Source organism: Phlebotomus papatasi, chromosome 1 (genome assembly GCF_024763615.1).
Source record: "Phlebotomus papatasi isolate M1 chromosome 1, Ppap_2.1, whole genome shotgun sequence".
Lineage (NCBI taxonomy): Eukaryota > Metazoa > Arthropoda > Insecta > Diptera > Psychodidae > Phlebotomus > Phlebotomus papatasi.
In genome coordinates this window covers 94,195,742-94,211,537 of record NC_077222.1, presented here as the reverse complement: position 1 = coordinate 94,211,537, position 15,796 = coordinate 94,195,742, and the positions used below count along the sequence as shown (strand labels likewise).

General features: G+C 34.2%; 2 protein-coding genes across 16 annotated transcripts in view; one reads left to right on the top strand and one right to left on the bottom strand.

The window, feature by feature from the left end:
- The window catches only part of LOC129809790 (transcription initiation factor TFIID subunit 8), a 139,107-nt gene that overhangs the window by 102,475 nt on the left and 20,836 nt on the right, over positions 1-15,796 (bottom strand). The gene's annotated exons all lie outside the window — the stretch shown is intronic.
- Positions 1-15,796, top strand: part of LOC129809772 (protein trachealess) — a 205,704-nt gene that overhangs the window by 184,677 nt on the left and 5,231 nt on the right. For 5 of the 12 annotated variants that reach the window (XM_055859849.1, XM_055859847.1, XM_055859848.1 and 2 more), the window contains 3 exons: positions 3,573-3,744; positions 4,235-4,356; positions 15,461-15,654. In XM_055859849.1, the coding sequence (XP_055715824.1) occupies positions 3,573-3,744; positions 4,235-4,356; positions 15,461-15,654 (488 nt within the window). Of the gene's footprint in view, positions 1-3,572; positions 3,745-4,234; positions 4,357-14,994; positions 15,067-15,460; positions 15,655-15,796 lie in introns of all 12 variants that reach the window. The other 7 variants (XM_055859845.1, XM_055859843.1, XM_055859852.1 and 4 more) reach the window with 3 other exon arrangements.

The window sequence follows — 15,796 nt, the reverse complement described above, 5'->3', positions numbered from 1 at the left end:
TTATATGGGAAATATTCACTTTGGAAGCCATCAAAGGTATTAGGGGCAAATCATTTGAGTAGAACTTAAACCTAAACATTTGTCGCATGATTACATTGCAGATTGACATAGTTCTAAATATTAGTTTGGCTGAAATTATCCTGACTAACTATATAAAGAAAAAAAAATAAAGCTATGAAAGGTTGATCATTAATGATAAGAGAGGGCGGGGAAGATACACCCAGTTGGATCGTAGACAAATATAAACCATATTAACTAAGCCCTGTTAGTTTGTCTTTTATATTGCCTATCAGGAAACTTTAAGCACAGTTCTTAGATGATTGTCCCAAAAATGTGTATTTTCTAAAGTAACTAATGTATGAAACTACCCCACTTTCCCCTACATACCAATAACCAATTTAGTTATGAAAAATTTGTATTTTCTGTAACATTAAACTAACTTTGTACAGAATAGTTCTTAAAGATAGTTTTTTAGGTTATTATGTGAGGTTATGTTAATAGGAATTAATCATCTATTAATCTGTTTTTGATTTTATTGAAAATATTAAGAAGGAATGGAATTCACTTATCTCGTGCGTCTCTTTCAAGCAAAAAATATATATACTTATTTTATTCAGTAAAACGTGCAGAAATGATCTGCATTTTCTTCGTTTTGCAGGTTATTCAAAATAACATAACCTTAAAAAATAAAAGTTTGTATAATCAATCAAATTCATTTTGTTTATTAGAATATTTTCTTTTGAGGTGAAAATCTCTCAAAAAATCAAAAATAGAAGCTCTTGTAAATCTGGTGAATGTAATTTAGTAATGTTCACCGCTACCTTAGCGTTAGCAATCACAATTATGCTATATTACTGGCACTAACTCTACAGAGAAAACAGTACAATCCCTCGATTTCGATTTTTAAAGGTATTTTATTTTGGGAGAATTTGGAAATCCGAAGTTTCGAGTTTTTGATATCACGCTGTTTGTCCGTCTACCCGTTTGTCCGGTCTTTAATACGCCTAGAGGTCGGACGGTAAGAGACAGAGACTTGGGACTTTCGGGACCCGCCATAAGACCACCCTGGGAACATTGATATGCCCCTCATTTTCCTCCATTCCGCCCCCTCACCACCAAAACTATGTTTTTTGGTATTACATTTCGTTCTTATGCGAAAATTCCGTTGTATGATTCATTCATTACAAAGAAAATTTACTGAACGATATTTAACAGTACTTCATTGCGGGAATAAACCGACGTGAAATGCAATCAACAGTAAGGGATTCCGGAAATCGTCGGGAAAGTAACAATCACTCTGAGAAACACAAAGCTTTCGGATCGGTCTCCCCCAAGCCTTTATCAGTGGTCAAGTCTTCCTAATTTTTCTCTGAGACTCGTTCATGGTTTTCGTCAGGATTACAGCAGGACATAAAAGGGAACGGAAGCACTACTTTACACTGTCTTTAAACAATCTTTTTGATGGAACAGATGCCAAATCTTACAGCAACTTTTGCATTGAAGAATCCGATGAAGCGTTTTTTAGAATAAGTCAATAATTTAGAGTCACTGACAGTAAGAGCTAAGTAAGTTTATCTTGCTTTAGCAGAAGTATAGAAAGTACTTAATCTTCAAAGCAATATTTGTACAGGATATTGACTTTCTACACGACCTTAACCAATTGCTTTGTGAACTACAATCGCTTACTCTCGGAGTAGCGATATTTAGAAACGGTATGGTGCGTAGAATTAAGCCAGCAGCCCATGGTGTCCATGTACTTTGGATTATTGTAGGAATTTTACGAACTTTAGTCGTAAAATTGCACTCGTCTAAAATAGCAATAGCAATAGTCAATAGCATAGAGTGCGTAAACTAGCACTCGTCTAGTTAACGAGGGTTCTTCAGTTCGATTCTGGGTTCGAAAAAAACTGGATGATTTGAGTGTCACTTGCTTTGATTGACGAGAACTAAGCTATCTTCTCCAGATCGGTCTGGGAGAGTTATGAGAATAATTCTGCTAAGAAAATTGAAACAAGTCTCCTATAAAACTTGGCAATTCAATGGTGATGCACAACCGGTTCGTAACTAAGTTGTTGGGAATTCCAAAGCCTTTCCAATAAATCTAAACTTACCCCAATCGATTGTGAAATACGCTCTTTAGAGCAATTAGAACCTTTGACTTTGAAAAACCGTCAAAATGGTATAGAGCTTACGGTTTATGCGACACATGTCAACCCAGTCGACGGCCGTATCCTAATCCTTTATTCCTATGACACGCCCAACCTCTACCATCCTCAAACGGGTACTGAATGTTGTTATGTGGCGCTTTTGTTGCTTATTGCAATTAACACTAGTACTTCAGTGAGTGAGCATCAGTCGCCGTGGACAGTTCACTGTAAGGAAATTGAAATAAGGGTTGCAACCCTTATTTCTTCAATTTACCTTGCTTCTCCAATTCTAATTTAGATTTTGTAATTTTATTTCGGTGAACCCCATCAGGGTTTATAATGTTTGAATGATTCAATGGTTTTTTCGTGTATACGGGCTTCCGATCTCAGATTTGACCTAGTACCTAAAGGTCTTGAATTTATAATTTTAATGGTTTTTCTTTTGGTACGTTAATTTCCAATAATCAAAATTTTCCCAAAAAATTTAGGGATAATAAATTAGAACGATTAAGCCATATATCACGTTATACGATAACACTGTATATAACGCCCTACGTGAAAATAAGTAGCGAAAAGTTTTAGACTTCGCCCATACTCTGGATTCAAACACTTCAATTTTTTACACATTTCTTGAAAAACTAGATGAGATTTATTAAAGAAATATGGGAAGAAAATGAAGAATTTTCGAAGGCAGAGTATATGCGAAGCCTGAAAGCTTTTCCCTACTAAAGCTTGAAGCAACACTTCTTTCGCAAAAACCGATTGATAACTATATTTTAAGGATCTCAGCAAGTAGACTGACAAACCCCCAATTGGAGCACGACATCAGAAGCTTCTTCTCTCCTCATTGAGCAATTTAAGACATTTTTACCGACCTCCGCGGCTCACGGTGAAATGCTTTGTTTATTCCTCTTTCTCCGTCACTGAATCTATAAAATTCCTACGTGAGCAAAATCACACATTTATAATTGTTTTGGGGGCGGCATACCGAGAAAAAAAATATTATCAGCAATGTGCCATGTATAGAAGACACCTGAGAAAGTTACATTTGTGCACCTTGAGATGTAAAAGAGGGGGAGTAGTGAAGAAGAGAAAAAAATCCACTCCCAGCTTTTGGTGATTTCCATTCAAGCCAGGCATCATTTTGGTGCCATCTTGGCCATCGCACCGAATCTTCAAGTTTAATGTTTGTGCTTTTGAGTTGTCTTCACCACTCTGTGCTCCTCTGTACATCTGAATAATTCCCGGGACGATGGGGTTTGCATACAAAATATCAATTGACACAGAAAAGCCAATAATAGCTGGCCAAAGTTGGATAGATTGTCGATAAGGCGAGGGAGAATGTGTGTCAATAGCAAATTCCTTTAAAGTGAAGTACTTTGATGGCAAAAGGTAATCTTGTAATTGGTTGGGGCTTCTTTGCAGGTGGAAATGACAGGAAGCAGTATATTTGACTATGTCCACCATGCTGATCATGCGGAAGTGGCTGAGCAGTTTGGACTGAGTCTGGCATCCGCCGGACAAGGTGGTCTTGCATCTCCGGCCTCGGGAAATTCAGACGAGGGCGGTGGCTCACAAGGTACCAATAATCCTGACGGTGAGTCGTATTTGTCCAGGAGTCATCTTTCACGCTGCATCTCATTCGCCCTTTCTTTTCCCCGCACCCTTTTAACGTGTGGGAAAATTAGCGTGAAATGATTCCGTGTCCACTCATTAGACGTATGCAAGATCAGGGAGAGAGATGATCAAATTACAATGATTTCAGTCAATGATACCCAAATGCTCCATCATCAGCGATGGAGAATTAGTCACGCTGATCGCTTGTTCCTCCTCTCTGACCAAAGCACTGTAATTCACACCTCATCGTCATCATGACTCAATCATTTGCTTTGACCAGATAGATTTGGGAGCTTCAAAGTTTCACACGAAAGTTTCTTATAACGATGAAAAATAGATTTATTCACCTTCCTAGAATTATCGATTTTGCCTATCATGTCTTCCCCTTCGAAATGCATCATCGTGAGTGGATTCGTGGCGGTTCTTGTAAAGGATACTTTGACATGCAAATTCCTGGTTTTCCTTTGTAGTTGCCGCCTCAATGACGCTCAACTCAAATAGCGCTTTCAAGGGATACGACAGAGCTTTCTGCGTGAGGATGAAGTCAACGCTCACAAAGCGAGGGTGTCACTTCAAGTCATCAGGATATAGGGTGAGTTAGTGTTTAGAAACTGAATTTTAACTGATAGATTAAAGAGACAAGAAGCTGAGTATAATTTACTGAATATATCACTGACTGCAGATGGAACATCCCGAAATCCCAAATTATAATAAATTTTAGTATTCTTCCAAAACCTAAATGGATTATTTACCCTTAGGGGAAACTGGGGCACCATCAAACACGGGGTACCACCAAACACTAATTTTTATTTCTAAACTACTTGGACTATCTCGACCATTCCTTCAGTGGACAAGCATCCCTATAGTGCCTATAAATTCCTATAGGTCTTATCCTCTGAAGTCGAATACCCGATTAAAAAATCGCAGTGTTTGGTGGTGCCCCAGTTTCTCCTATATCCAATCTTAAATCAAAATTTTCCCAAAAATCTTGCCTTGATAAGAAACTTGAGAAGTAAAGCCATATATCTAAACCGTATATAGGTATATCTGAAGCCTATAAGTTTAAATTAGCACCCAGAAGAGAAAGGTCAAGGAATGATTGCGAAACTTAAATTTTCGTTACATGAATTCACTTTAAAGCATTGCTGGGGCACTCTGTAAAATATCTAGCTCGAAATACCAAGTAGAATAGGTTCTATACAAATTTAAAAGAACTAGGCTCTCGTTAAAATTCCATAGATGAAACTCTCAACGAAAAAAAGATTTATACGAAAGCACGGAACAAAAACTGAAATACAAAAAATAGTAACTTGCCCCTAATTGTAAGTATTTTCCAATCGAAATTATACTTTCAATGATCGAAATTTTAATATTTGAACCTAATTTTCAATATATTTAAATGTATTTTTATGTTAAAAACCATAAAATATTTGGTTTTGAAATTAAAAGTCTCTACGGGATTAAATATTTAAGCACTTGTTAAAAATGATTTTGTATCAGATTTATTTTCTTGTAAATTAGTAAAGTTCTCTTATTAAGTTACTGTGAAACTTTTGACTTGATCCAAAATGCGTTTCCCAAACTCTGAGTTTCAGAAAGGATTTCTTACTCTACAATTAGGTGTGATTCCTAATCACACCTATTTAAATTATTTTATCTTTAAGACTTTTATATCCCAGTATTTTTTATGATTTTTATTGACAAATCACGAAAAAAATCTTGTATTGCAGCAAAAAAATAAATAATTTAGTCTCGAGTTTGTTTTATCAATTGTTTTTTTTTCAATTTAATTTTAATTAAATATTCTTTCATCTGTTATTATTTAATTACTTTTCAATTTGTTAATTATTTCATTTTAGTTTGGATAAATGAAAAAAAGTAATTATTCTATTACTCTTTTATTTATTTCATTATTCTTCTTTGTTCCCTGTACTTTTTTCGAATTTAAATTTTATAGAATTTTTGTTCCAAATAATAAAATAAAAACAATCTATTTTTTTACAAAGCGTACATTATATTTGAGGAAAATAACAAAAATATAAATTCGTTAATAGATTTCTTATCAAATTAAAAGAAAATATGTTTCTTTAAAATTTATTGTTGCGTTAATTTTTAAAATAAAACAAATATCACAGCACAATTTAAAGATTAAAAAAATTTAAATTCTTTCTACGCAATAACTTTTCTCCCATGTTTTTTTCTTATTTACGAGATTTAATGATCAAACTCAAAGAAAGAGAACTATTATAATCCGCTTTTTTTCAACTTGTTACTGGAATATATGTTATACGGTTTTCAGACTAGAGGTTTAGACCAGTTACGAAGGTCCCAAAATCTTAAAAGTTAATATTTTCATAAAAATCTTCAGTGATAAAATATTAGAGAAGTTAAGCCATACAGCTAAGTGTTAGGTCTAAAGCCCGTATAAGAGATATCTACTTCCGGTTTTCGGTGACCCCCCATAAAAGAGAATTCCCTAAATATGTTTTTTTCCTTTGTATATATTGAAAACACATTAAAAATAAAATTTTAAATGAAAGTTCCAAAGCATCAGAGGCTTTGCGAGCTACTCTAACTCCCGAGAACGAGCTCTGCCTTATACGAGTATTCTTTTTCTCAAATTTATTGGGTGCATTAAAGATTAATGTCGTTTATAAATTTGTTAACAAATCATCATAAAACCAACTTGAAATTAAAAATTGTTTAAGAAAAGGATACTTAAAAAAATCATGAACATTTTACTTAGTTAATTGATCAAATTGGGTGGAAATTAGGTCATTTGACCTTGAATAATTCAAGATGACGATTTTTCCAGGTGTTTAAGGACGAAATGTGAAGCTGGGCTACCTTCAAAACACATCCAAAAATGAACAAAATCGCCAGGGTCAATTTTAAGAAGATTTTAAAAAAGTCATTTTTGGCGTATTTTAAGGAGATAGGGAACGTTTGAAAGAAGAAGGGGGAAAAAGATATTAGCTTCGAGATTATATCATTTTAAGAAGGTCACCGAGGACCGTAAGTCGGTATCTCTTACTGTTTCACTTTTATTTGGGTCAGAAAACTGAGAAAACGCGAAAAACAGTGTTTTTAAAAAGGAGCTAATGCCGTTACTTTACCGATCCATTACCGATTGTGACAGATTCAGCCAGGTTCAGAATTACAAGACCTTTCAAAAAAATCTAAATTTAATCAAATCCGTTGAAAATTAGGCCCTAAAAGGTGGTTGTATTTTGACCTCCTCCTAATTGGTGATTTTTTTTTCGAAGAACGAAATGTTCAGCTGAACTACCATTAAAACATTTCCTAAAATGTGCAAAATCATCAGGATCAATTTTGAGAAAAGTCAAAAAAAAATTGAAAGAGATAGAAGGAGTGGGGGTGATTTGGATGAGTTAGTTCGCTAGACGATATTGACTTGTAGGAGTGTCCCCGAAGACCGGAAGTCGACATCTCTTATCGTTTGGAAGCCAGTAGGGCAAAGGTGAGCAAGAACCGTTTGAAACCAAACAAACGTCAAAAGATAATCGTACGTAAATGGAAAAACCAGGAGCCTTTCGACATTTCATTTTTTCATACGTTTTTTCATAGAGGCGGCATTGAAGACTATTGGCAAGTTTTTTCCTAAAGAGAATTGACTTATCAGTCTGATATATTTCGAAATCGTGCATTAAAAGCTATCTAAAAATACATATTATATTTCATAATGTTCGCCGAAATAATACAAGAACTACGAGCAAATTTGTTTAAGTTGCGGTGCAATATTTGCAAAATTTTTGCAAAAAAAAGCGAAAAATAGCTTCACTTTTTATTAGGCTTGATAGGCCCTTGGACAAAACGCTACTCGGACAAACTTATTTTGACGTTTATTCGGCTTCAAACGGTTCTTGCTCACCCCTGCAGTAGAGAAATGCTGTAACTGTATGACAATGTCATCTTACAAATTTTATAGTAAATTTTGTGTGTTAAAATCAGATAAAATAATTAAAATTCAGATTCATATCAGTTACTTGACAGCTTTATAGTTCCTTGATATATGTCCATTCGATGCTTCCTGGGCTTTAACGTTATCTTTCTTTCAAATTTACTACGAAAATTTGTCATATGACATTGTCGAATCGTTACAGAATTCCCCTGTAGGATGATGAGAAGTTGAAGAAAAAATTGGATTGTGAAAACTGCTCTCTCGTGGTGTTCAAGCAGGAAAATCAATAGAGCCTTTAATAATTCTGAATTAATAATTTTTACTTACCAATAATTATAATCTTAATGTGTAAAAATAATTAGGCTAATTTCTGGAGTATTTTTTAATACAAATTGAGATAAAAAGAATCAACATAAATTTATAAAAACCAAAAGAAAACTTTGAAAAGATTATGCTTATTTAAGCGTTTTTCAAGATAATTTAAATTGAAGTTTTAAAGAATTCATTAATAATCAATTCGATTAATTAATCCCGCCGCCGAAAATACGTAACCTAATTTTTGGAAATACGACAACAAACCGCAAAATTTTTAATTATTAATCCATTGAAGCCCTGTTTTATTTAGTCTTTAAGTGAACAATTTTAAGACCATCATAGAATCTTGATCTCGTATCTTCAGGTATTTTTGCAAACTTTTGCAAATATTGGTCATACAATGAGTTAAGCGATAGAATGTCCGCTCTATATACAAATATTAGGTGAGATTCTTAACAATCTCACCTACTATAATCCTAACAAAATTTCATGTCGTCCGATCGACCTCAAACTTGGCCAAAATGTGTTTCAGCACTTCCTGATCACGAATATATATGTGGCTAATTTACGTTCCCGGCCGGCCGGCCGGCCGCTCTTTGGAGCTTAATAGCTCCTAAACTAAAAAAGATATCGACTTGCGGTTTTCGGCAAAGGTTATATATCGGGTGAAAATTGCAACTTGGTGCATTGACCCCCCACCCCCCACCCCTCCTTCCGCCATTTTGAAGACCCCCCTTTTTTTGTTTTCTCAATAGCTCCGCCCCTATGGCATCGAGCGGGCTCAAATTTTAGTATGTTATAGCTGGGCCTTAGAGCTTTCCATCAATACCAAACTTAAGGTCCCCCGACCCCCCTGACCCGAGCTATAAGGGTCCAAAAACAATTTCTTAAAATGGCCATAACTCAGGTTCTAATTGTCAGAATTTAAAAAGTGAGGGCTTTTTGGAAAGCTCTCGTAAAATGCCACTCCCCCTTCTAACATCGCAAGTTCATAAAACCACCGCTAGGGGTGCTATTATTAAAAAGAAAATTTTTAAATCTTAAAAGTTAAATAACTCAAAAATTCCATTGTGCATCGGGCTGAAATTTTAGTATGTTGTAGCCGTTAATTATACCTATCAAACAAAAAAAAACTTAAGTCGATCTAAAACCCCTGACCCGAGCTATAAGGGGTCAAAGTTCGAACATTGACCGGCCTCTATCTCCAGTTCTAACTAACATAGCGACCTAAATCTTACATTTTTGGTTTCGTCTCAATGAGCACTTTCAGATGGAAGTTCAAAAAGTCACCACAGGTGGCGCTGTGATAGCGTCAAAATTCATCGAAATTCAAAGTCACTTTTCTCAAAAACGGCATTGTGCAAGTTAATGAAATTTTAGTATGTTGTAGTCCAGTCTAGGACGTTTCCAAAATGGTGCGTATGCGCGCTGTGGTTTCAATAGAACCGGAGATATGAGGGGTCAAAGTTCACGAAATTCAAAAAATCATATCTCCGGTTCTATGTGACCGATTTTGATGAATGAGGGCTTAAACGAAAGATCTCACCAAATGCTACAACTTTCTAGAATATTTGAACTTCGTGGGACCAACACCAGGGGCGCCACAGTCGAAAAACCAATTTCAATATCACATAACCTCAATTATCTCGACTGTCGCTGAACCGATTTTGATGATTTCTTCGACATAATTGTAGAGGACATTTGTCTCTACATTTCGTCCATACATCATTTTCCACTCAGACTACGCTATCACTCCGATTTTGCCGTTTAAGTGTGAAAAAATTGATTTTTCCCATAATAACGCTTTGAAATCACTCAGATGCCAATTTGACTGCCTCTACTCCACCAAGACACTTAAAATAGGGTTTTAAATGGAAAGTCCCACAAAAGACAACAATTCTTTAATATAGTTGAAGTTCAACAAATGACTACCTGGGGAACTCTGGATGAAAAAACGAGTTAAGAAACAAAAAAACCTCGCTTATCTTGGCTTCTGAGTAATCGATGAGATCAAGTTCTACAGCAAAATTATAGAGAACATTCTGGTCTACATTTCACCCATATAACACTTTTCTGTCAGTTCATCCAAATCCTTGATATTTTGGTTTAAATACAAAATTTGTATAATTTCACGAATTTGATTCAAGATAACTGAATGGCGACTCACAATTTCAGCTCTAAATCGAATTTGCATGCACTCCGAGTTAGCTCACGTTAAGAATCTCACCTACATAAGCCGGTTAGGATTATCTGTCCTTTTCAAGTTGAAATTCTCTAGTAATTGAAAAATTTTGTGGAATTAAATCTATTCGGAATATATCCATAAACTGAGGAAAAAAAGAGGGTGCGATTAACTTTTTTTCCTCATAATTTTAACACTTTTTAGGTGTAAAAATATATCAACATTTTTTAATGTTAATTTTACACCTTTCAAGGGTAAAATTAACATGAAAAAGGGTTACTTTAACCCCTAATACACCTAAAAAGGGTAATATTTGCACCGATTTCGTATCAATACTGCAGGGTAAAATTAACATTTCCGGAATGTTATTTTAATTTTTTCGGTTTTCTCTCACAGTGTAGGTCATTGCACTGCAAGACCAATTTTCTTTATGTAAACTTTATTATTTTCATTATTTCGCAAATATTGGTATTTTTTCTCATTAAATAATTCAAATTAAATTAAATTTGAATAAGAGACTTGGATTGCCTTTTCCAATCTTCTTATTTTTACCATCTTTTGTAATACATTGCCCTAAAATCTTCATCTTTTCGTTTTTTCGCTACCGAAATCCACCCAAAAGAGATCTTACAACTCAATCTCGCCAAGTCTTGCACAAGACAAATTCTCCCTGCCAGATTATTTGTCACACTCGCAAAGGATGAGTAAGATATAGAGTTACATAGGGAGAGTTTCCCCAGAATCCAAGATCTTGGAGCAAGATTTTGATGGTTCTTCACCTCTGCAGCATTTGTTTGAAAACGAGATCATTGTGATGCTGTCTGGAAGATTTCCACCGCGTGTTTGTTTTTCAATGATGAGGATGCCTTCCTCTGAGGCTACCACCTCCTGCGGCTAAACGAGTTAACAACGTAAAGTAGGTGTTTTATTGTTATGACGTGCAAGATTTGGCGGTAGATTGTGTATATACAAGGTGGTGGAAGAGACTGGAGAAAAAAGTCCAAAAGACATCCAAAAAAAAAGAGTGGCAAGACCACAAAAAAGAACTTGAGAAAACCATCTCAGATGTGGCTGTCACACAAATTTCTTGCCAAGAGAGAAAATTCAGCAAGTGCACAAGAATCTGGTGTACCAGCGTTTATTTATTATTCCCCAACCTCTCTTTCCCAAGGACTCTTCTTGGCCAACAGAGAGAAAGATTGATGATGGTGCAACTGTATAAATTCAAATTCGCCCCTTCTAAAGGATATTTTTCACCTTTTAATCTCTCATATTCTATCCTATAGGTATAAAAAATCTCACACTTCAGGAAAAGCTGTTTAGAGAAATATTCTTTTTTGTTTTATTGATGCTTCCCTCTCCAGAAGAGCATCAATAGCAATTTAATAGTGACTTTACAGCTGACAATGACTATGCAACATTTTATCGAAATGATTATGGGAAAAATAGCTGTCTATAAAAAATTTCCACAAAAATATTTTTATTGAGTCAAAATGGGTTTGGTGCTTTTGCAACAAAATTTTACAAGCTACGATAAAAATTTGCTTATCGGCAAGAATTTTTACAAGCGCATTCTCCCTTTTATTGAAGTATTTTTGCAACCCTCCAATATTGATTTTTCCCTTGTTCTTCAGTTTCCTATTTCTCTCACACAACAATGAGGAAAAGCTTTGGGAAAAATCAGGTGGAGCTCAGCTCGATAGGAAAATAAATGCTGTGTGAAAAGCATAGAAAAATGCACTAAAAGTGTTAAAAGCTTCCTTCTCAGATGATCTAATTACCAAGAGAAAATTGCATGTTTCCCATTAAGCACCATGGACTTAATTTTCTAAATAATTTTTGCGTACTTAAGACTTGGCTTTAAAATTACGTACTTTACATAACCTAATTGTATGCCATTAAAATAAATTGAGGTATTGAAGCTTTTATGAATAACTATAATTTTTTCTGATGTTCTTATTGTATAATTCCAAAACACTTATCTCAAAATTTAGCTTCAGAAAGTAGTAAGATACTAAACCTACCTTCAGATTAGTTAGATGTGAGGTTATGCAAATCCTAACCAAAAAAAATATACGGGAAAATACTCTCCCTTTGAACGTTCATGCCTTTGAATAATGTGAATTTCTTTTATTTTCCTTAAGAGAATTACACATAATTATCATGCAATTATCAATAATTTATGATAAGCTAACTAATATTTAATAAAAATGTGCAAGTCTCTTTAGAAAAATAAAAGAAAATTCACATTATTCGAAGGCATGAACGTTCGAAGGGAGAGTACTTTCCCCCACATTGTTTATTCCTAATGAAATTCCTAATTATCCATCGGGATAAAGTTCTTAATAAAAATTTAATCACTTATACGAAAACAATTTATATTTGTATATTAATAAAAATAGAATTTCTGAGGTTTGACTAGTAGGTTTAACAATTCTGTCTAAACGTTTTAAATGCGTAAACAATAACCTGTAATAAAATATAAAATATTCCCAGCCCATTGCTTTTTTTATAGGGTGAAATTTAGAATGCTTTCAATCAAGGGTACAGTTAGTCAGGAAACGCGATTGTTTTAAAATATTATAAGGTTAAATGATAATATTTTTGTAAATAAATTATATCACGTTTCCGAGCCTTTTAATTGTCAGGCAAATAAAATGATGAGATGTTGTTAAAATCTTTCAAATTCGCTTTATTTACCTCCCTAAAATTTAAATTGAAAATAAGTGCAAATAATGCCTTGTTATCGTATATAGCGAATATGCCGAGCAAGTTAGTAAGAAAAGTTTGAGGTTATGTTTGATTTAACCTAAAAAAATCAAGATATTTTTAAAGTAACGTAATCACATCCGTGGTTTAATGAATTGTTTGATTAATAATTTTGTCTCTTCAATCCTAACATTCTGTTTAAAAGATATTTCACAATGTAACAAGAGATTTAAAATATTTAAACCCATTTAAAATATTATATTTCTGCAGTGTTTGTAAAATTACGAAATAAAGATTTATGATATTTGAATTATAGGAGAGAACGACGCATTAGGGCACAAAGAGACTCAGATTGTTCCTCGACAGTATCTTAGTATGTACAATTTATCAATAAAGGATTAAGCAAAAAAAAATTATGCAAAGGACCTTTAATCCTAAATAGTTTGGGTTAAATTTTTACTGCCACATTTTACAGACTAAATGCTCTCGAGGATCACCCTGAATTTATTTGGCCCTTACATTGGTATTTGATCATATTGAGATATATCCTGGTATAATATGACCTTTTTAGAGATTATACATAACCTAGAATTCTACGACAGCCCCATTTAGCACATAAAAGTATCAGCCAGCCCCAACATTCCTTTTGGACCTTTCGTTTTAAAAGTAGACCTGTAAAATTCGTTATGATCTTTAAACTTTGAGGTTATACGTTACCTAACCCCTCATTCTGAGCAAAATAGTTCTACATATACAAAATAAGAAGCAAGACTGTTGTTTTCTAATAAAAAGAAGTGGACACCTTTGAATGTGGGGCAGCTTTGAAATTGGGATTTTTCATCTATTTTTACATAAATTGAGCTTCATCGTGATATAATTTAGCTGCACAAACATATTAACCCATTCCTTACCATTGTATTATACATCATACGCAAATTGAGTGATTTTCGATGATTTATTTCTGGGAAATTTTTATCTGAACTGCTGTCGGGAATGGATTTTTAGTAACGTTAGTTATTCAATTACTTGAGAAAAATAGTCCGACAGAGATGAAATTACATTTTGATATTATTTTCTTCCTTCGCGGAAGGTCATGCAAAATTTTTGCTCAAAATGGCAGACGGAAAATACGACATCTCGTCGAATTTGTTAAAATTGGCCTCTTTCCTCTGTCCTGATTTGAATTCTAGTTGGCAATTTGTGTTCTTCAATAGTTACTCTATCTAAAGCAATAGAGTTTGTAATGAATTAATGCACAGAATTTAAATTCAGTGACCGTTAAGACGTGTGTTTGACAGAGGCTCCCCGCGCCCCCATAATGGATCAGATAAATTTCTTTTCAAAAAATTCATCTACTAATCTGTAGGAAACTAATCCCAAAATATGAACATTCTATCTCAAGTATTTCTGGTACATTGACTGAATGGGTTAAGAAGCTAAATAGCAATATGATATGGCTCAGTTCTGTTTCAACATAGGAGAAAAATCACAATTTCAAAGCTGCCACATAAGCATAAGCTGCCACATCAACATAAGATGTTCCCCTCCCGAAAACTATTTATTCAATATTAGGGGAACTGTACCAAATTTCGGACAGTTTGCAATATCGACCACTTCCCTTGTTTCTAAAATTTCACAAATTCTTTATTTTGATTTTATATTTCCAATGGTTGTATAATTAAAAAAAAAACGAAAAATATACCTCTTCGAACAAGATAATGTGGAAAAGAATTTATAAATAAAACAAAAATAAAAGTGTTTCTTTATTTTAAAATATATTAAGAATAATTTTTAGAGAAAACCAAGACAATAAATTTTATACAAGGTTCCAAACAATACTCCTCAAAAAGAAGTAACAAAAACTTTTAATTTTTATAAAAAAATTGCACTTCAAATTAAAGATTTTTGGTGCGTACGTACAACTATGCCGCAATTTGGTACAGTTCCCCTATAATTTTTAATTATTAAGTTATTCAAAATTTCGATTTTATGTATATTGTTCACACTACATTGAGCTTTTAGGTTCAGCCCTTGTTTGTAGGTCTCCTTATTGTATTGAAGAAAAAAATATACAGAAACTTACAAGAGGTCTCCATCTGCAGGTAAGCGAGGATTCCGATAAGACAATTCACAACAGTGGCAAAGTTGGTAAAACGACACCGTCCCACTATTCGGTACGTATCAATTAAATCAGTTTTGTGCAATTTTCCGGAAGATATTTTCCAACCATAATTGAGAAATCAATCGAGAATATTGCAAAATTGCAGAATAATATACCAAAAAATTGTTCGGTATCGAACGTTTTTTCGTTGTTGCTGTTTTTTTGGAGTCCTCTTTTCTTTTGATTGTTTTTGTTCTGTTTGGAAGGAGTTTCGAGAATGAGTATTATCCATAATACACGACTGGTTAATTGATCAGTATCGAATATGCGTGAATTGAGAGAATATCCCATTTAGCGTGTAATCTCTGATTTCGATGTTAGAACTAATTGGATAAATTGTATTAGAAGATTTTGTAGTTCGGACTTGTGAAGCAATTTGCAATTTGCACTTCTTTGAATCATTACAGGTTGTTCTTATGCTCTGTCGCCTAAGGCCTCAGTACACTTTCTCACATACACGAAAGCCTCAACCACCTTTGCTGGGAATGGTAGCCCTTGCAATTGCCCTTCCACCACCCTCAGTCCATGAGATCCGCCTCGAATCCGACATGTTCGTCACGAGGATCAACTTTGACTTCCGAATAGCGCATTGTGAACCTAAGTAAGTAACTTTGTCTAGAAAGACGTGTTGCGATTAGCTGATCAGTGTGAGTAGCTTACCAGAAACGAAACAGTATGATAGTCGAAAAGGTCATTTAAATGTCTGATCAGCGTACAGATTGTCTGATTGCACAATCAAACGA